Raw genomic sequence first — 21,269 nt, forward strand, 5'->3', positions numbered from 1 at the left:
GAGTAAAGAGTTCTACCAAGATGATTCCAACAGTTGGGTAGCAACTCTACCATTTCGTACCCCAAGAAAGAGATTGCCAAACAACAGGGGACATTCAGAATCACGGTTTGTTTCTTTACAACACAGTTTGAACCGGAAGCCTGAGATAAAAAAGCACTTTGTGGACTTTATGCAGAAGGTATTTGAGAGAGATCATGCTGAGCCTGCACCTCTTCTTAAGGAAGGAGAAGAATGTTGGTACCTACCATGCTTTGGTGTCTACCACCCTCGCAAGCCTGATCAGATTAGGGTGGTCTTCGACTCAAGAGCTCGTCATGAAGGTGTTTCCATGAAGACTGTAGAAACTTCCTCAGGTTCCGATGGTACCGCAATAATGATGTCAATGATGAAGTCATGGACTACCGGATGAAGGTACATGTTTTCGGTAACAGTTTTTCTCCTGCGGTAACAATTTTGGGACTAAAGAAAACAGCTCAAGTGGGTGAGAAAGAATTTGGATCTGATGCTCGACAGTTTGTTAAAAGGAATTTCTATGTAGACAACAGACGCAAATCTCTGCCTACGGAAGAAGAAGCCATTGACCTTCTCAATGGAGCCCAGAACATGCTCACCACGGCAAACCTCAGCTTTACAAAATCGTCTCCAACAGCGAGAAGGTCATGAGAGCCTTTCCTTCTGATGACTATTCTATCAGTGTGAAGAAATTCCAGCCAGGATCTGACCTTTCTGTTATGCAATGCAGTTTTGAATTGCTTTGGAATGTTAAGCAAGACACATTCACATTTCAAGCATCAGTCTGTGACAAGCCTTTCACAAAACGAAGAGTTTTGTCTACAGTAAACACAAAACTGGCACATACTATTCCAAGGCTTGAACTTTGTGCAGCTGTGTTAGCTGTGAAAATTGCTGAGCTTATAGAACTTGAAACAGATGTTGAAATAGACTCCTTTGACTTTTATTCAGACAGCAAAATAGTGCTAGGATATATACACAATCAAACAAGGCAGTTTTATATGTATGTCAGTAACAGAGTGGAAGGCATTAGGACGTTCTCTACGCCTGAACAATGGCACTATGTTCCCACTAACCTCAACCCTGCTGATCTCGGCAGTTGTGCAGTACCTACTACTGCATTTATGGACACATCATGGCTATCTCCACCAGTACTCTCAAATGATAAACTCATCTCAAGTTCTACAGATTCTAACTTTGAACTGGTTCATCCAGAATCTGATAAGGAAATCAGAGCTGTTGCAACCACACTCAACACCTCTGTGAAACCAAGGGTAAGGCTAAGTCCTCTCCTCTTGGAACGCTTTTCTAAGTGGTCTTCTGTTGTATGAGCCATTGCACGTCTTATCCACATTGCTCATAAATTTACATACGGCTCTAGTACTGGAAAAGAGTGTCACAAGTGGCACAATCGTAAAGGCCCTCCCACAATTGAGGAAGTCTCTCAAGCTGAAAGGGTTATCATCCAATGTGTCCAACATCAAGTGTACGCACAAGAGATTGCTAACGTATCAAAAGGACTCAACCTATCTAAGAATCGCCCTTTGCACAAATTAAATCCAATAATTGATCACAACCAGTTACTTCGAGTTGGTGGTCGCATTGGGAGGTTGAATTTGTTTAGTGAAGAGAAAAATCCCCTCATTATTCCAGGACGTCATCACATTACTGCTCAGTTAGTTAGGCATTTCCATGAGCAAGTTCAGCACCAAGGACGTCACTTCACAGAAGGAGCAGTAAGGTCTGCAAGTTTCTGGATCGTCGGGATGAAAAGGTGTATATCGTCCATACTCCACAAATGTGTCAAGTGCCAAAAACTAAGAGGAAAGCACCTACAACAACAGATGGCAGAGCTGTCTGACGATCGATTAAGCACCGAACCTCCGTTTACTAAAGTTGGCATGGACATATTTGGCCCCTGGACTGTGTTTACACGCAGAACTCGCGGCAGAGTTGCTAACAAGCGATGGGCTGTGCTGTTCACTTGCTTGAGCATTTGTGCAGTGCACATCGAAGTGATAGAATCAATGGATCTTCCTGTTTTATTAATGCCTTCAGAAGATTTGTATCTGTGCGAGGACCTGTAAAGTTACTTAGATCTGACCGTGGGACCAATTTTACAGGAGCAGAAAAGATTGTGAACTTCTTGAATGACAACAAGTGTAAATGGGAATTCAACCCACCTCATTTCTCTCACACGGGAGGCTCCTGGGAACGCATGATTGGAGTTGCAAGGACAATCCTGGACACTATGCTACTGGACCAGAAAACTTCCCAGCTTACCCAAGGAAATTTAGTCACTCTTCTTGCAGAGGTGTCTGCTATAATCAACGCAAGGCCTCTGGTCCCTGTGTCCTCAGATCCAGAGTCTCCAGTATTGCTCACCCCAGCCACTTTTCTTACTCAAATAATTGGGATAGCCACTATCCCCACAGAGGAACTTCATCATCCTAATGTTTACAAGCATCAATGGAAACAGGTTCAACACCTTGCTAATGTGTTTTGGAACAGTTGGAAGATGGAGTACCTTTCTAACCTTCAAAGTCACAGTAAATGGCAAGCCAACAAACCTAACCTACAAGTGGGAGACATAGTTCTCTTGAAAGAGACAGATTCTCATCGGAACCATTGGCCTATGGGTCGTATTACAAAAACTATGTTAAGTAACAACAGAAAGTTACGGAAAGTAGAAGTTAAAGTAATGAAAGAAGGTTTTGCCCAAAGTAAAAGACAAGTCATCAACTTGATTCAAGGGAGGTACAAAGGATTCATGCATGTTGTTGCTTTCCCTTCTGAAGATGGATATTTTCTTGTCACAGCCTAGACCTTTGAGACCAACACCTGCAAGTATAGGTTAATGGTTGCATTGTTTCCCTTGTTCTTCCCTTCCCTCTTGTTTTGCGGGTGTTCTTAGTAAGAATCTCCATTACTTATATTTGGACTTGGACTAAAGTTTGTTAATATTAGAAATCATAGATTTCGACGGGGAGTGTCATGTTTCACATGCCTTGTGATATGCCTTTAAATGTTAAATGTATTATTCTGTCCTGTATAGTTAGCCCCACCCTTTCTTCATTTTCCCAGTAATGCATCTCAGCACATGTATACACCATCATATACCATCAGTACTGGCTCCTATTTTAGTATCCCCTGTGTGTGTGATTTTTAAAAATAAATGCTGCAAATATCTAATTTCACTGCTGAGATTGTGATCACATGACTGCCCAACTTTCTCCTTTCCTCCTGAGAGATGAAGTGGGCGGGGCTGAGATTCCTCTGCTGATGTCAGTCTGGACGGTAGGAGGAGGGGAGAAGGAGAGAGCTGGCTGGTCATGTGATCACAATCTCTGCTCTTAAATGAGGTATTTACAGCATTTAGATTTATAAATCATTCACAGAGGAGGACACTGCAATAGGAGGCAATGCTGATGGTGTATACAGGTTAGTGTTATGAGAGCAGCAGGAGGGGGGAGGGGTGGCACACACACAGATAGAGAGGGGAGGGGGGAGAAGGACACAGGAGCAGAGAGGAGAGCAGATAGCAGGCTGCTGATGACAGAGGCACATAAACTGACCACGGTGTCTGGTTTCAGCAGCCATGATAGACTGTGGTCAGTTTACAGAGGGGTGGGGAGAAACTGGCAGGATCAGCCAGGTTTTTTAGCTGTTACAGGTTGCCAAATAACACAGGACAAGCACTGTGTCAGATAACATGCTTTAAAAAAGCAAGATCCTTTTTTTGGGGGGTTTAACAAATGCTTTAATTGAGACAAGTACCCACATTAGAAGGATATGCTTTGTTCATATTTCATGCTGGAGATGTACAACCACGTTTAGCCAGTCTGTTAGCTTGGAGAAGGTGGTGTGTGTGGGGGGTTGAGAAAAGAAGAGCTAGGAAGACCCTTGCCATTCTATGCTACAGGGTTGTGTGTTTCTATTGATACACAGAGTGTGGGGAGACACGTTCTAGCGCCTGCATGCAGGGGTGGCTGCATAGAATGCTGCAAAAAAAAGAGGAAACCTGGAGCAGCAGTCATGGCACCTGCTTTAAGTGTAATTCCACTTTTGCAGTCAAATCTGGGAAAACCCCATTGTGTGTTTGTTAATATCATTTTAAAACATGTCTGCCTTTGTTCATTTCTGTTATATTAGGGCTGATAACAATAGTTACATAAGAAAGATTTGTTAAGCTCACAAGAATGACTATGACAATGCAAGTCTAGCAGGATCAACAAGTACTTGCTAAAAACGTTCTTAGCCTGATAAAGGAAAGCTAACTAAAGCAGCCACCACATATAAAGACTAGTATTCTGCAATATAACATGTTGTTGCAATTTTCCAAAAGTAGTTACACATTTTAATACTTCAAAATGGTTTTGTTTTTAATTTTTGAGCCCACAGTGCGTTGCGCAAATCTAAACACCCAACTAAACAAAAAGTGTATGTGAAAACACTCAAAGTGCATAGGGTGGGTCATATGATCCCGAAGAGAAAGGATCCTTCTCTGACAGCCCAGGGTTCAAGACTCTTGATGGGGGCAAGGTATTCTGGTTTACCTAGTAAAAAGGCGTGGCAGACTCTGCTTATCTTGATCAGCCAAAGCTGACCACCGTGGACTGGGTTAGGGGTTCTTCTGAAGAGAGACCCCCTAGGCATGGGTAAATGGAAGCTAAGGGCCACACATCCTCCCCATAGACTCCCCCTAGACTTCAGGATAGGCCCAAAGACCCACACCCTACCATCCTGTGGCCTAGCCAGATCAAGAACGATCAAGCAGCTGAACAGAAACTATGATTGTTCTTATGGTGAAGGGAATCGCCGGCTGGAAAAAATTATATCTGAATGATGCCTGCAACTGCAGGTATTATTCAGATATCACCTATGAAAGCCCAGGACGTCAAATGACGTTCTGTGGTATGGAAGTGGTTTTAATTGTGAGGCCGCATATATGCATACCTGTGTTTGTGCTGGGAGTGTGCCACACAGCACATTCCCAGCACAGAAACTGGGCTCTCACTGAGAGCCCCGGGTTTCATACTGACGATCGGAACCCAGGTCTCCCAGTTCCTGGTCACTTGATCACTGTGATCACTTACTGCCCCTGTGTTTTTTCTCCTCTGAATGGACAGAACGATACACTGTATTTTGCTTTCCTTGCAGGGGAGAAAAATGTTAACAAACAACATAATTACAATACATTAATTACATAATGCCCATGGTCAGTAGTATAGTGACCCATCATTGGTTTTAGTGGGAGGAATGGTTCCCATTTGTTGGTTTCAGTGGGAGTAATACTGCCCCATTGTTTGTATCAGTGGGGGGTAATGGTGCTCCATTTTTGGTATCAGTGGGAAGAATGGTACTGTATTGTTAGGGAGGAATGGTGCCACATTGTTGGTGTTAGTGGGAGGTTTGGTGCCCCATTATTAGTGTCACTGGGAGTAATGATGTCCCATTGTTAGTATCAGTGGAAGGAATGGTGCCCTATTGTTAGTATCAATGGATAGAATGGTGCTCTATTGTTAATATCAGTGGGAGTAATGGTGCCACGTTGTTGATATCAGTGGGAGTAATGGTGCCCCATTGTTAGTATCAGTGGGAGGAATGGTGCCATGTTTGTATCAGTGGGAGTAATGGTGCCATGTTGTTGGTATCAGTACAAATAATGGTACCTCATTGTTAGTATTAGTGGGAGAAATGGTACCACGTTGTTGGTATCAGTGGGAGTAATGGTGCCCCATTGTTAGTATCAGTGGAAGGAATGTTGCTCCTTTGTAGTATCAGTGGGAGTAATGGTAACACATGGTTGGTATCACTAGGAGGAATGTAGCTCCATTGTTAGTATCAGTGGAAGGAATGGTGCTCCATTGTTAGTATCACTTGGAGTATTGGTGCCCCATTGTTAGTATCAGTGGGAGTGATGTGTCCCATTGTTAGAATCAGTGGGAGGAATGGTCCCACATTGTTAGTATCAGTGGGAGGAATTGTGCCACGACATTATCAGTGGGAGATATGGTGCCGCATTGTTAGTATCAGTGGGAGAAATTGTGCCCTATTGTTAATATCAGTTGGAGTAATGGTGACACATTGTTGGTATCAGTGGAAGGAATGGTGTTTCATTGTTAGTATCAGTGGAAGGAATGGTGCTCCATTGTTAGTATCAGTGGGGGTAATGGTGCGCCATTGTTAGTATCAGTGGAAGGAATGGTGCTCCATTGTTAGTATCAGTGGGAGTAATGGTGCGCCATTGTTAGTATCAGTGGGAGTAATGGTGCTCCATTGTTAGTATCAGTGGAAGGAATGGTGTTTCATTGTTAGTATCAGTGGAAGGAATGGTGCTCCATTGTTAGTATCAGTGGGGGTAATGGTGCGCCATTGTTAGTATCAGTGGAAGGAATGGTTCTCCCTTGTTAGTATCAGTGGGAGTAATGGTGCGCCATTGTTAGTATCAGTGGAAGGAATGGTGCTCCATTGTTAGTATCAGTGGGAGGAATTATGCCACATCGTTATCAGTGGGAGAAATGGTGCCCCATTGTTAGTATCAGTGGGAGAAATTGTGCCCTATTGTTAATATCAGCAGGAGTAATGGTGACACATTGTTGGTATCAGTGGGAGGAATGGTGCTTCATTGTTACTATTAGTGGGAGGAATGGTGCCCCATTTTTCATATCAGTGGAAGGAATGGTTCTTGATTGTTAGTATCAGTGGGAGGAATGTTGCCACATTGTTAGTATCAGTGGGAGGAATGGTGCTCCATTGTTAGTATCAGTGGTAGGTTTGGTGCCCCATTGTTAGTGTCAGTGGGAGTAACGGTGTATCAGTGCAAGTAATGGTACCTCATTGTTAGTATCAGTGGGAGAAATGGTACCACGTTGTTGGTATCAGTGGGAGTAATGGTGCCCCATTGTTAGTATCAGTGGAAGGAATGTTGCTCCATTGTAGTATCAGTGGGAGTAAGGATGCAGCATTGTTGTTATCAGTGCAAGTAATGCTACCCCATTGTTAGTATCAGCAGGGTTCAATGGTACCCCAACTTTGATGTCAGTGGGAGGAATATTGACCCACTGTTGGTGTTAGCAAAAGGAATGGTGTCTCAATGTTGGTGTCAGTGAGAGGAATAGTGCCTCATATCAGTGGGAGAGATAGTGCCCCAAGGGGTGAATAAAGGCCTGTAGGCCACAGTTTGGAATCCACTGCTCTACGGCATCTCACTTTTAGATAAATATCAGTATAAAGTCTTGGCCTCTTACCGTATTCCTGCACTTCAAACTCCTTTAAAACATTATTAGCCTTTATTTTGTATTTCCCCATGTTAGGTTCCTCAGCCAACTGGAAGGACATCTCTGCTATGCCATTATTAGGAGAAACATCTCTCCACTGGGCAAGACGGTTCCCCTGTGGATCCTGGACAGAGATAAAATAAAACCTATAACAACAGTCATTTGATGAGGAATTTGGTTATAAAAACTAAAATAAGTATTTACTGTACATTCATTGTATACATGTTACAGAGAGTAAATTAACAAATCTACATATCTGTTTAATTAGAAATAAAAACATAGTTCTAAAATCAAAAACACAAATCTGTAGCTACTGTATACCCTATACAGTATACAACATATAGTTCTATTTCTTTAGCATTCCTGGTCCAAAATGGAAGACGCCATCCTCTATTCATAGAGAACTTTTCATTGGCGGAAGCTATAGTACAGCTTTGATGAATGGAGGCGGGGGCAGAAAGGGCAGGCATAAGTTATCTTCTATGTGCTGATTTTTTTTTTTTATTTTAAGAATATTTACTGTAGGTTTTAAAGTGAAACTAAACCCTCCTATCCTTTTCATTTAAGGAAGCTGCCATGTTGGCCTCTATTTGATTTGCAACTGCCATGTGGCTGGATATGTGACCAGTTATGACAGTATAACACCAGCCATTTGATGGTTTGACAGTTTAGTTGAGGACACAATCAAAAGTGACAGTTAGCATTCCCAGTATGCTGGGAATGTAACGTTTTTTAAACCGTTAAATTGATGGGTTTAGTTCCGCTTTAACTGGGAAAATCATGGCTGCCACCATAAATGTATAAACTGAAAATGTCTTTAAAACTTATTTTTTTTTCCACTACAAATAAACAAAAGTAGTAGTAGTAGTAGTAAGCAGTAAATCTTTAGGCTAGGTTCACATATATGTGGATCGGGGAACGCACGCGGTTCCCGACCCACAGGCAATATGTACTGCTCTTTATGCGCAGGGATGGCATTAATTCGTAATGGCAACCCTAAGCATCAGAGTACGGTGTGTTTTAAAGCACGTGAAACCTCATGGTGCCACAGCACCAAGCGCTTCTGTGTGGCGTGTTTTGAAAAAAAGGGTCGGGGACATTTCCCGCAGGTACAGCGACCCATATAAATGAATGGGCTGTTGTGCACACGTAAATGCGGCACGCAACACCCACATAGGTGGGAACCTACCCTTAAGGGCAACATAAGGGTTATAAAACAAACAAAACTAAATGGAAGCCAAGCACACCCTGCCAGTGAGAGCACTCATGAGTTATAAATCACTTTAAATCACTTACCTGGAGCTCAACAAGTGAATACTGCCAGAGAGGAGAATAAAGAAAAACAAACATGTTAGAGATTCCTAAAGTCACCATAAATAAATGTATCTAATACAAGAGGTTAGGAGAAGTGATTAGATCTCTACAAGGAGGAAATCAATCATTGTATTATTTATTAATGTATTTATTTCTCTAAATGCTGGTTTTTATCTCGCACTTTAAGGGTACTTGCACGCTGTAAAGATGCACGAACATATGTTATTCCTGGCAGAAAAAAATGTGAGGATGGGCTGTATAGCACTTACGCGTACTTGCATGTACATGTATACAAATGTTAAAATACGCATTATTTTAACCAAGGCAGTGTGGTGCATGTGTATGGTATATAAAAATTCTGACCTACAGTATATGCAGGGCATGTTTACACATCTGTGTGTACAGGCAGATTGAAAACAATGGTCTGCATTTACATCAGTAACAAAAAATGCATGTACTGTATGCCTAAAATGCTGCATTTTTAGCAGTGTGCAAGAGGCTTATGTGTTTCATTGTCAGTTCATGAAGTAGTAAGAAACATTTTGCATACATACATTACTTTGTTTGATGAGGTTCTTTTCATCACAATGGTCAATTTACAAAAATATTGCACTGACACAGAATCATTTCCCCTTATAAAATGGAAAATTTCCTACTCTGGCCAGACTTCAAGTAGCAGTGATGTGACATACTAAAATCTTATTGAAATAATAATAGAGATTATAGCAGCTTTTATTTTGTAGACTGTAATTCTCAGTATTGGTATTTACTCTGTATGTATGGACTCTACACAGTACCACTTCTCTTGTCCTGTATTCTGGGTGTAATTCTCAGTATCTGTTCTTATTCTGTATGTATGGATTCTTCACAGTACAACTTCTCTTGTCCTGTATGCTGGGTGTAATTCTCAGTATCTCTCCTTATTCTGTATGTATGGACTCTGCACAGTACTACTTCTCTTGTCCTGTATGCTGGGTGTAATTCTCAGTATCTGTTTTTCTGTATGATATTATTTATAATGGAGGTGATATTGTCAGTCTTTCTATGTACAGAAGGATTATAGCACACCCAGGTATTTGTACAATGATGGTTCGGTCACGGAACTGTCTTATTTTTTGTGTATTGAGGAATTAGATAAAGTGCATATTAAATATTTCTATATCAATCCATGCTGAAATATGTAAATACAATTATCCAATGCACAGCTTGCTTCACTGACTGAGAACACTATGACCTTTCAAGCTTTGTGTGTATGGCTTTTATGATTTAACATGGATGTAAACCCAATCACCAAAATTTCATATACAGTGGAACCTCGGGTTGCGAGTAACGCGGTTAGCGAGTGTTTGCGAGTGTTGTCTCGCAAAACGAGCAGGATTCAAGCCTCTGTGGTGGGCAGTACCGCATTTGATCAGAGGTGTGGGGGCACCTGGATTTGTTTAGAAATACTTGGAAACACTCGGAAATACTCAGAAACACTCAGAACTCTGTTCCTGAGTGTTTCCGAGCATCCGAGCCATCTCCGAGTATTTTTCAAATCTCTCCGGCGCCTCCCCCACCTCTGGCCACATGCGGTATTGCATGTAATAGAAGTCAATGTGGAACGAATTATCTTAGTTTCCATTGACTTCTATGAGGAAACTCGCTTTGATATGTGAGTGCTTTGGATTACAAGCATTCTCCTGGAATGGATTATGCTCGTAATCCAAGGTTCCACTGTAATCTTTAACATGTTAATGTCATTCCAAAGGTAGTTTTTAATCTTAAAATGAGCAGATTTTATGAAAATAATTCCTGGTGATTTGGCTATGAAGGTCCTTGTTCAGGCATTTCCTGTTGTTGGGCGACAAATAGGGATGCGCTGATTCCATTTTTTTTACAAGTACAGATACTTTTTTTTAGTACCTGCCGATACCAATAACCGATACATATTGCAACTGTTTTGTTTATACTTCGACTGTCAGCAATGGTACAAAGCATTGAAAAGTTATTTACAAGTCAAATACATTTTTCGCTTTTTGCAATGTGAAACGTGTAAATATACCGCGTTTCCCTGAAAATAAGCCCTACCCTGAAAATAAGACCTAGCATGATTATCAGGGAGGGCTGCAATATAAGCCAAACCCCGAAAATAAGCTCTAGTAAAGTTCATTAAAAAAAATGTAATCCATTTTGTAAAATGATTATAACGGTATGAGGTGCAGTGTGTCTCCCTTTGTAAATGCATTATGTAAAACACCTTATTTACAGCTCCGCTGACCAGCTGGAGGTCTCCACTTCTCCTCCCAGCTGACGCTGCAGTGCTCAGAGCGGGATGACATCAGCGGGGATCTCAGGAACAAAAAAGAACAGCTCAGACAGGTCACGTGAGCGCCCAGGGGTGCTGAAATAAGGTATTTTCCATAATACAGTTACAAAGGGAGACACACTGAACCTTATATTGGTATAATCTTTTTATAAAACAGATTGCGTAATTTTATATGGACTTTAACCAAGATTTTTTTGGAGGATTAAAATTATGTCAAAATACTGACTCCTGACCTGACAGGGGGAGAGAAGACAGGGGACACAGGAACGTTTAAAAAAATATTTTATTGTTTTATTCCAGGTTTTCCAGACATCCAATGAAAATAAGCCCTAGTGTCTTTTTTTGTAGCCAAAAATAATATAAGACCCAGTCTTATTTTCAGGTAAACACGGTATGTTAACCACTTCAGCCCCCAAAGGTTTTATCCCCTTAATGACCTGGCAATTTTTTGCAAAATAGTACTGCATTATTTTATCTCACAATTGCGCAATGCTGTACTCAAATAAAATTTATGTCCTTTTTTCCCCACAAATAGAGCTTTCTTTTGATGGTATTTGATCACCTCTGCGTTTTTTTTTGTGTGCGATATAAACAAAAAAAGGGACAATTTTGAAAAAACCCCAAAAAACAATATTTTTTACTTTCTGCTACAAAATGTCCAAAACAAAAATGTAAAAATTCAAATTTCTTCATCAATTTAGGCCAATATGTATTTTGCTACAAATTTTTGGTAAAAAAATCCCAATAAGCGTATATTGGTTTGCACAAAAGTTATTGCGTCTACAAACTATGAGATATTTTTATGGCATTTTTATTTTATTTTTTTACTAGAAATGGCGGCAATTAGCGACAAATCAGACACCTACCTGACACTTTTCACACTTTTTTGTGGAACCAGTGACATTATTACAGTGATCAGTGCTAAGAATACGCACTGTTACTGTACTAATTACACTGGCAGGGAAGGGGTTAACATCAGGGGTGATCAAAGGGTTAAGTGTGTCCCTAGCTGGTGCTTGCTAGTGATGGGCTTGATGTTTGAGTCTAACGTAAGTTTATGAAAGATTATTTATTTGCAAAATTGTATAACAGAAACGGAGAAAAACGTTCTTTCGGTCTTTTTTTCCTTTATTTAACAAAAACAAAAAGGGATTAGTGATTAAATACCACCAAAAGAAAGCTCTAGTTGTGTGAACAAAAATATAAAAATCTAGTTTGGGTACAGTGTTGCATGACCACGCAATTGTAATTTAAATTGCGACAGCTCTGAAAGATAAAACTTGGCCTGGGTAGGAAGGGGGTAAAATTTCCAGTTTCGAGGTGGGTCAACAAGCTGCTAGCAGGCTTCAGCGCTTCTTGGAGCTTGTTGAAAGCCTGCTGAAGCCTGCTAGCAGCTTGCCTGAAGGGGATGCTCACTACCTCTCGGATCCTCCTTCCCCCACAATTATATTGTATAATGCCTGCTGTGTAACTTTATCTCAGTATAAATACAGCTGTTCTGTGAAGCCCTCAGAGATTTGTTAGAGAACCTTTGTGAACAACCTGCATCATGAAGGCCAAGGAACACACCGGACAGGTCAGGGATAAAGTTGTGGAGAAGTTTAAAGCAGGGTTGTTATAAAAAAAATATCCCAAGCTTTGAACATCTCACGGAGCACTGTCCATTCCATCATCCGAAAATGGAAAGAGTATGGCACAACTGCAAACCTACCAAGACATGGCCGTCCACCTAAACTGACAGGCCGGGCAAGGAGAGCATTAATCAGAGAAGCAGCCAAGAGGCCCATGGTAACTCTGGAGGAGCTGCAGAGATCCACAGCTCAGGTGGGAAAATCTGTCCACAGGACAACTATTAGTCGTGCACTCCACAAATCTGACCTTTATGGAGGAGTGGCAAGAGGAAAGCTATTGTTGAAAGAAAGCCATAAGAAGTCCCATTTTCAGTTTGCAAGAAGCCATGTGGGGGACACAGCAAACATGTGGAAGAAAGTGCTCTGGTCAGATGAGACCAAAATTTTACTTTTTGGCCTAAAAGCAAAACGCTATGTGTGGCGGAAAACACTGCACATCACCCTGAACACACCATCCCCACCGTGAAACATGGTGGTGGCAGTGTCATGTTGTGGGGATGCTTTTCTTCAGCAGGGACAGGGAAGCTGGTCAGAGTTGATGGGAAGATGGATGAAGCCAAATACAGGGCAATCTTAGAAGAAAACCTCTTAGACTCTAACAGGTTTTCTTCTAAGATTGCCCTGTATTTGGCAGTTAGAGTCTGCAAAAGACTTGAGACTGGGGTGGAGGTTCACCTTCCAGCAGGACAACGACGCTAAACATACAGCCAGAGCTACAATGGAATGGTTTAGATCAGTGGTTCTCAACTCCAGTCCTCGGGACCCACCAACAGGCCAGATTTTAAGTATTACCTTGGGGAGTTGCAAACTAGAATACTGCAATCACTGAGCAGCAAAGGAGATCACCTGTGATGTATTTCAGTTATCTTGCAAACCTGGCCTGTTGGTGGGTCCTGAGGACTGGAGTTGAGAACCACTGGTTTAGATCAAAGCATATTCATATGTAAGAATGGGCCAGTCAAAATCCAGACCTAAATCCAATTGAGAGTCTGTGGCAAGACTTGAAAATTGCTATTCACAGACGCTCTCCATCCGATCTGACAAAGCTTGAGCTATTTAGCAAAGAAGAATGGGTGAAAATTTCAATCTCTAGATGTACAAAGCTGGTAGAGACATCCCCAAAAAGACTTGCAGCTGTAATTGCAGTGAAAGGCGGTTCTACAAAGTATTGACTCAGGAGGGCTGGATACAAATGTACACCACACTTTTCACATATTTATTTGTATTTAAATAAATGTATTGATATTAAATTTTGAAAAACATTTATCATTTTCCCTCCACTTCACAAAATGTGCCACTTTGTGTTGGTCTATTACATAAAACACATTTACATTTTTGGTTGTAACATGCCAAAATGTGGAAAATTTCAAGGGGAATTAATATTTTTTCAAGGCACTGTACCATAGTGCCAATACAACCCTACTACTAGTTATGCGAGGACCACCAACTTGTGCCCTCTGAGCACTTAAATGAATGTCTCATTGAGTCACGGATTATGCATAGTAACTCAAGTGTGACCATGATCCCGGGACATGGCATGGTTATGGACACAACATCATCAGAACTGAGGTCCATGATTTGGGACAGTGGCAGAAAATCTGAGAAAGTTTGTATCTGTGCATAAAACTATTCTTTTCCACACTCCACATTAGGCAGAGTAATAAATCTCAATACCAGGTGGCTAAACCCTATGGAAGCCACTACTGTAGACACTACATGCTGTCTTCTGAGTCCCGTGCCTGGTGGATGCCCTGCAGCAAAGTAACCACATGGCATCATTTCTTTCATTTTTAGAACATGATGCCAAGGTCACAATCTTTGAGACCACACTTTTCCCCATTCTGATGTGAACAAAATGAAGCTCCTAATCTGAACATGTTTTAGCAATTGGAAAGATATATACTTACATTTTTATTCTGAACTTCCATGTCCTGATTTATTGATAAAATTCTAATGTTTACTGCAAGAATAGAAGAAAAATGCATGTCACATTCAGATACACAATGCTCCTGAGAGTATGATCCCACAGGTGTCTTCTACTTTGGTCTTTGTTATTTTCTATGAAATACAGATAGACTCTGGCAGCACAATACAGAGATTTCATTTGCCTTCTTGTACCTATCAATGTCCACCCTTTACGGAATACAAGTTGCGGTTTTGAGCTGCTTGACTCACATTCAGATGAAGCAGACAAAAAGTCTATTTTGTATTGTCTTTTACTGTATATGTTTTCACACTGTTTTTAGTTTTTTGGAATGATGAGTGAGATCAGCTAGTAAAAGAGGGTAGGAAGAGGACTAAATATGGATCGTTTTATATTGATATCTTGTACTGCAATATTGTTCAATAGTATACTGACATCTGGTGGACGTTTTAGGCCAACATAATTTGTTTAGTATGTGATTTTGGTTTCTCCCTCTGTCCTCCCCTACTGTATGGTACTAGTTAGTTCAGTTCAAGTTAGACCCTTCATATTTTTTCTATGTTCCCTCAGGTAGTGATGTGAATGGAAAAATTAGTTTCCTCTCGGATTCATACGCTAAGTCAAAGCGGAGTTCCACCCGTTTTTTAGTTTATTAAAAGTCAGCAGCTACAAAACGCATAGCTGCTGACTTTTAATAAACCGACACTTACCTGCCCCACGGTCCAGCGATGTGGCTGTCTGGAGGCTAGCCCCTCTCCCCCTCCTCTCCTCGGTGCCGTCATCGTAACTGCGGACATCCTATACAGGGAGATTGGTGCTCACAGCTGTCCTCTGCCACATCGATCATCCCCAGCTATGAAGCTGAGGAACATTCCATGTGTGCAGGGTGGGGATGACACCCCACTGCCTTCCAGGATCGGCCCTGCGCCCGGGAGATTGCCCGGCACTCGCGGGTGTGCGGGAGCCGCAGCCAAATTGCGGGAGACTCCCGCACATCACGGGAGACTTGGGATGTCTGACAAAGAGGCTTTTGAAATAGAACAGATTATATCTGTTGTTTAAAAGGATCAAAACTGAGAAAACAAGCATTCATTCTGACAGAAGGTGGTTGTGTTTTGTTTGTCTCCATCTCTGCTCATTATAAAGTAAAAAGCATGTCTGAGCATGTAAATCTACCCCCACTATTGTTATTTTAGCTGAAGTCCAAGTAACACATATTGTGAAAGGTCAGGGAATTGCAATAAAGCTGGTACTATTTAAAAAACAAAAACATTTTCAGTTGAAGAAGGGCACCTTGAAAACTTTCTGTGATTACCACGGCAGTTTCCCATGAAAGGTATTACCGCAATTTGTTGTAGGGGCTGTTTACGGGCGTATACAGAGGTTGCTGTTTCATATTGTTGTTACACATGTATTATACAATATGAGACATTTTTATGTTTTTAATAACATTTTTATATTTTTATACATCACTGTGTCCTATATTATTCCATTAGGAGGTTTCAGCATTTAAAAGTCTCAATACTCTATTTCTTTTTGTTCTAACTGATGTAACTGTGTGTGGTTCGCTTTGTTCTGAATTTAAATTCAGACAAATTTTTTATTATTCGAAAATTTGGATGTATCCGAATTTCCAAATTACATTAGTAATGAATTTAAATGAATCCAAAGTAACTAATCAAAATTTCAGACGAAATTCGAATAGTTTTCCAAACAAATTCAAAAGAGAATAAAATAGAATAGAAAATAAAGGAATAGAATAGAATAGAACAGAATAGACCCTAAAAATAACAGAATAGAATAGAGTAAAACAGAACAGAATAGAAAATAAAAGAATAAAACAAATTGAAGAGAAAAAATGGATAGAATAGAAAATAAAAGAATACAGTAAAACAGAACAAATAGAATAGAAAATAAAGGAATAGAAAAGAATAGATTAAAACAGAATAAAATAGAATAGAAAATAAAGGAATAGAATAGAATAAAAAATAGAACAGAATAGAATAAAATACAAAGAATATAACCATCTTCTGAAATTCGAATTTCAAATAGAATAACTTTGAATTTGAATAGAAAATAAAAGAATATAACCATTTCCCAAAATTAGAAAAAAATACATTTGAATTTGAATAGAAAAGAATAGATTAGAATATAATAGAAAATAAAGAATGAAATTGACTAGAATAGAATCGAAAAAAACCCTCAATAGAATAGAGAGAATATAACCATCTTCCGAAATTCGAATTTAGAAAAGCATGAATTCTAATAGAATAGAAAAGAATAGAAAACAAACTATAATAGAATAAGAAAGAATATAATAGTTTTTGGAAATTCGAATTTCAAAAATAATTTGAATAGAATATAAAAGAATAAATATAATAAAGAATAGAATAGAAAATAAAAGAATATAATAGAAAAAATAATAGAATAGAATGGAATAGAAAGAATATAACCATCTTCCAAAATTCAAATTTCAAAAAGAATAAATTTGATTTTGAATAGAATTTGATTCAAATGCAATGCGAATAGATTTGATTCGAATTCAAATGAAATTAGGAAACCTTGATTTGATCCCAATACGTCCCAATACATTTGGTGACATAGTGTATATTCCTCAAAGCATGGGAAACACAACATACTGTAGGTGTGAACCAGGCAAACTTTCTCTGTGTGGTCAAAACTCACCTTTTTGTCCTGGTTTATACATATATTTATCTGTCTGGATGAACGTTCCAACATTTTTCTTGCGCAAAGTCAGAGGTTTACTGGCAAACTGAACCTTGTCCCCTCCAGCCTCCATTCCCTGGATCTCAATATGAACCGTTTCCGTGTCCCCAGAGGGCTCAGGAACCTGGAAAATTACAGAAATATGATTTAATTTAAGACTATTGTTAATTACCGTATATATATATATATATATATATATATATATATATATATATATATTTATTTTGAAAACTATAAGCAACACAAATGTGTTTTTTGATAGCATTTTAGCCCCTTATTAACTACTAGTGAAACTTAAAGTGGAACTAAAGTCTCAACACTTACCTCTCCAATGGTCCTGTGCCAGCGCCGGCATCTTCTTCTGAGTGCCTCTTCAATGGACGACAGGGGATAAGGTCACATGCGCAGGAGGCCATCATCCCAGAACTTAGAGACCAGCCCGGCATGGTAAGCTAAGCTGCACATGCACAGCTCAGTTTATTGTGCTGGAGAAGACGGAGAGCAGGTAGGGGCATTTTATTGCATAAGAGACAGTGCATGTCTCTTCTACAATAAAAACCTGCATGGTGGCAGTTTTTTACAGCAGGACTTCAGTTCTGCTTTAAGCATTAAAACGAAAATGTGTTGCAGCTTACCAAGGCCGGGATGACGGGGGGAGGGGGCAGAGAGGGCACCTGCCCTGGGCACTGCTTGTATGTGCTGTGGAGAGGGGGCACACTGGAGGCCCCCCTCTCTCTGCCTCTCACTGACAGGAGTGCCAATTCTGTGTTTACATATGACACAGCGCACCTCAAGTGACAGCGCCTCCTAGTTCAGGAGGAAGCTAGGTATGGAGCACTCTGCGGTAGAGCTGTACTGGGTAGCTATGAGAGAAGGGGGGAGTTGAGCTCTGTGTACTGGGTGGCTATGAGAGAAGGGGGGAGCTGAGCTCTGTGTACTGGGTGGCTATGAGAGAAGGGGGGAGCTGAGCTCTGTGTACTGGGCAGCTGCAGGAGGAGGGGGGAGTTCTGGGAATTGGGGTGGTAGGAGGTGGAGGGAGTTCTGTGAATGGGGGTGCTAGGAGGTGGGGGGAGCTATGTGTATTGGGGGTGATAGGAGGTGGGGGAGCTCTGTGTATTGGGGGTGATAGGAGGTGGGGGGAGCTCTGTGTATTGAGGGGGTGATAGGAGGTGGGGGGAGATCTGTGTATTAGGAGGTGGGGGGAGCTCTGTGTATTGGGGGTGGTAGGAGGTGTGGGGAGATATGTGTATTAGGAGGTGGTAGTAGGTGGTGGAGCTCTGTGTATTGAGAGGTGCTAGAAGGTGGGGGGAGCTCTGTGTATTGGGAGGTGCTAAAAGGTGGGGGGAGCTCTGTGTATTGGGAGATGTTAGGAGGTGGGGGGAGCTCTGTGTATTGGGAGGTGTTAGGAGGTGGGGGAAGATCTGTGTATCAGGAGGTGGGGGGAGCTCTGTGTATTGGGAGGTGCAAGAAGGTGGGGGGAACTTTGTGCATTGGGAGGTGTTAGGAGGTGGGAGGGAGCTCTGTGTATTGGGAGGTGCTCGGAGGTGGGGGAGCTCTGTGTATTAGGTGGGTGGTAAGAGGTGGGGGGAGCTCTGTGTATTAGGGGGGTGGTAAGAGGTGGGGAGAGCTCTGTGTATTGGGGGGTGGTAGGAGGTGGGGGGAGCTCTTTGTATTATGAGGTGGAGGGTGTTCTGTGTATTGGGGGGGTGCTAGGATTTGGGGGAGATCTGTGTATTAGGGGGCTGCTAGTAGGTGGGGGAGATCTGTGTATTGGGGTGCTGGGAGGCACGGAGCTCTGTACTTGGGAAGAGGGGGGATCTGTGTTCTTGAGGGGGGCTAAGGGAGCTCTGTACTGGGGGTGGGAGGAGGGTGAACTTTGTGTATTAGGGGGTGGTAAGAGGTGGGGGAGGTCTGTGCATTGGGGGTGGTATGAGGTGGGGGGAGCTCTGTTTATTGGGGTGGGTGGTAAGAAGTGGGGGGAGCTCTGTGTATTGGGGGTGGTAGGAGGTGTAGGGAGCTCTGTGTATTAGGGGGGTGGTAAGAGGTGGGGGGAGCTCTGTTTATTAGTTGGTGGTAAGAGGTGGGGGGAGTTCTGTTTATTAGGGGGGTGGTAAGAGGTGGCGGGAGCTCTGTGTATTGGGGGGTGGTAGGAGGTGGGGGGAGCTCTGTGTATTGGGAGTTGGAGGGTGTTCTGTGTATTGGGGGGGTGCTAGGATTTGGGGTGAGATCTGTGTATTGGGGGGCTGCTAGTAGGTGGGGGAGATCTGTGTATTGGGGTGCTAGGAGGTGGGGGAGCTCTGTACTTGGGAAGAGGGGGGACCTGTGTTCTTGAGGGGGGGCTAGGAGTGGGGGGAGCGCTGTACTGGGGGTGGGAGGAGGGGTGAGCTTTGTGTACGGGGTGTGGGGGAAGGGGGGGGCTCTACATACACGCAACAGGGGGACGCAGTTTCCCATCATTGCCCTGAGTACCGATTGACCTTGTCCCTGCACTGCAGCTTGTGACTGCGTTAGTGTTCTTGTTTTCATTTTTTTGAATGCTCAGTACAGCTTATTTTTTTACTAAGCTAAAATACAGCCCATTATTTGTAATGTGCCTTTGCACACAGGCACGTAAACGAGTGCCGTGTATTCTTCAGTAAAAAAAAAATAGAAATCTGCATTTTTGGTCTGTAATTTACGCCTCATGCGTGCAAATGTTCATTAACATATTGTGAACGTTTGCGCGAAATTGTGCGAACGCAAATGCGTGAAAATATGCGCAAATACATACAAAAGAAAATATCTGAAATAACTGATGCTCAAACAGGAGTATCGTGTGCAAGAGTCCTTTGTTATTATTACCTGGTGATCCTGCCAGTAATACACTTCCTATCTTAGGGTGTCTTTACTTTGGATGGAGGAGCATGAGAAACACCTTTGGACAGCAGCATTGTCATGTAGGGAGGGTAGTGTTATGCCGCGTACACACGAGCGGAATTTCCGACAGAAAAAGTTTTCATCGTCTATTCCGATCGTGTGTATGCCTCATCGGACTTTTTTTTTTTGAAAATTCTGACAGACCTAGAAATGGAACATGTTCTGAATATTTCTGACGGAACCAATTCCTGTCGGGAAAACCGCTCGTCTGTATGCTGTTCCGACGGACCAAAAACGACGCATGCTCTGAAGCAAGTACGAGACGGAAGCTATTGGCTACTGGCTATTGAACTTCCTTTTTCTAGTTCCGTCGTACGTGTTGTACGTCACTGCGTTCTGCACGGTCGGACTTTGGATGTGACCGTGTGTAGGCAAGACCGCTTGAGCTGAGTTCCGTCGGAGAAACCTTCGGAGTTTATTCCGACGGCAAAACTGGTCTTGTGTACAGGGCAGTAGATGCACTAGCAGATTTAAATGAACTTGACCAACAAATTAAAGCCATACTCCAGCTAACACTGTTTAACCAGATACAGCAAATTTTTGTTTTCCTTTTTAGATAAAGGTTTTAATTGAATGAATTAAAGTTGTACATAAATAATTAAAAGCTGACCATTGTGAGCACTCTTGTCAGTGTGAAATGGTTTGTTGCAACCCTCCACATTTTCTGGACAGCTATGAAGTTGAAAAATAATAGATTGAGTTTGTAGCACCAAATTAAAAGAAAAAATGTTTTGTACGGGAAACATGATTTTAATCCCTTTTATGAAGGAGACAGATCACAGAATAACATTTATAGTTAGCTCCTATTAGTTTATTTAACCCTAAAATTTGTAGTTAAAATTGTAGTTAACTCTATCTATTGTACTTATTGTAACTCCTTTACTTCCTTCTAATAGTGTTTTTTTTTTACTGTTTGAATATACATTTAAAATTTGTGTTAGTTTTTGATGCATTAAATTGCTTAGGGAAGGGGACACTTTGGCATCCTCACTTTTTGTGCCAGAGGACCTTGTCAACTGTGCTTCATCTGCCTACATCCATTAACCACTTGAAGACCAGGCCTTTTTCTGACATTTGTTGTTTAGTAAAAACCTGTATTTTTTTGCTAGAAAATTACTTAGAACCCCCAAACATTATATATTTTTTTTTTAGCAGAG

At 41.4% G+C, this 21,269-nt stretch overlaps 1 protein-coding gene across 10 annotated transcripts in view; it reads right to left on the minus strand.

Annotated features, from left to right (window-relative positions):
• Window positions 1-21,269, minus strand: part of LOC141105739 (alpha-2-macroglobulin-like protein 1) — a 251,128-nt gene that overhangs the window by 204,966 nt on the left and 24,893 nt on the right. For all 10 annotated transcript variants that reach the window (XM_073595819.1, XM_073595817.1, XM_073595811.1 and 7 more), the window contains exons 4-7: window positions 17,155-17,320; window positions 14,453-14,505; window positions 8,589-8,609; window positions 7,263-7,416 (exon numbers count right to left, since the gene is read on the minus strand). In XM_073595819.1, coding sequence (XP_073451920.1) covers window positions 7,263-7,416; window positions 8,589-8,609; window positions 14,453-14,505; window positions 17,155-17,320 — 394 coding nt within the window. The remainder of the gene's footprint in view (window positions 1-7,262; window positions 7,417-8,588; window positions 8,610-14,452; window positions 14,506-17,154; window positions 17,321-21,269) is intronic.

Source organism: Aquarana catesbeiana, linkage group LG08 (assembly GCF_042186555.1).
Source record: "Aquarana catesbeiana isolate 2022-GZ linkage group LG08, ASM4218655v1, whole genome shotgun sequence".
NCBI lineage: Eukaryota > Metazoa > Chordata > Amphibia > Anura > Ranidae > Aquarana > Aquarana catesbeiana.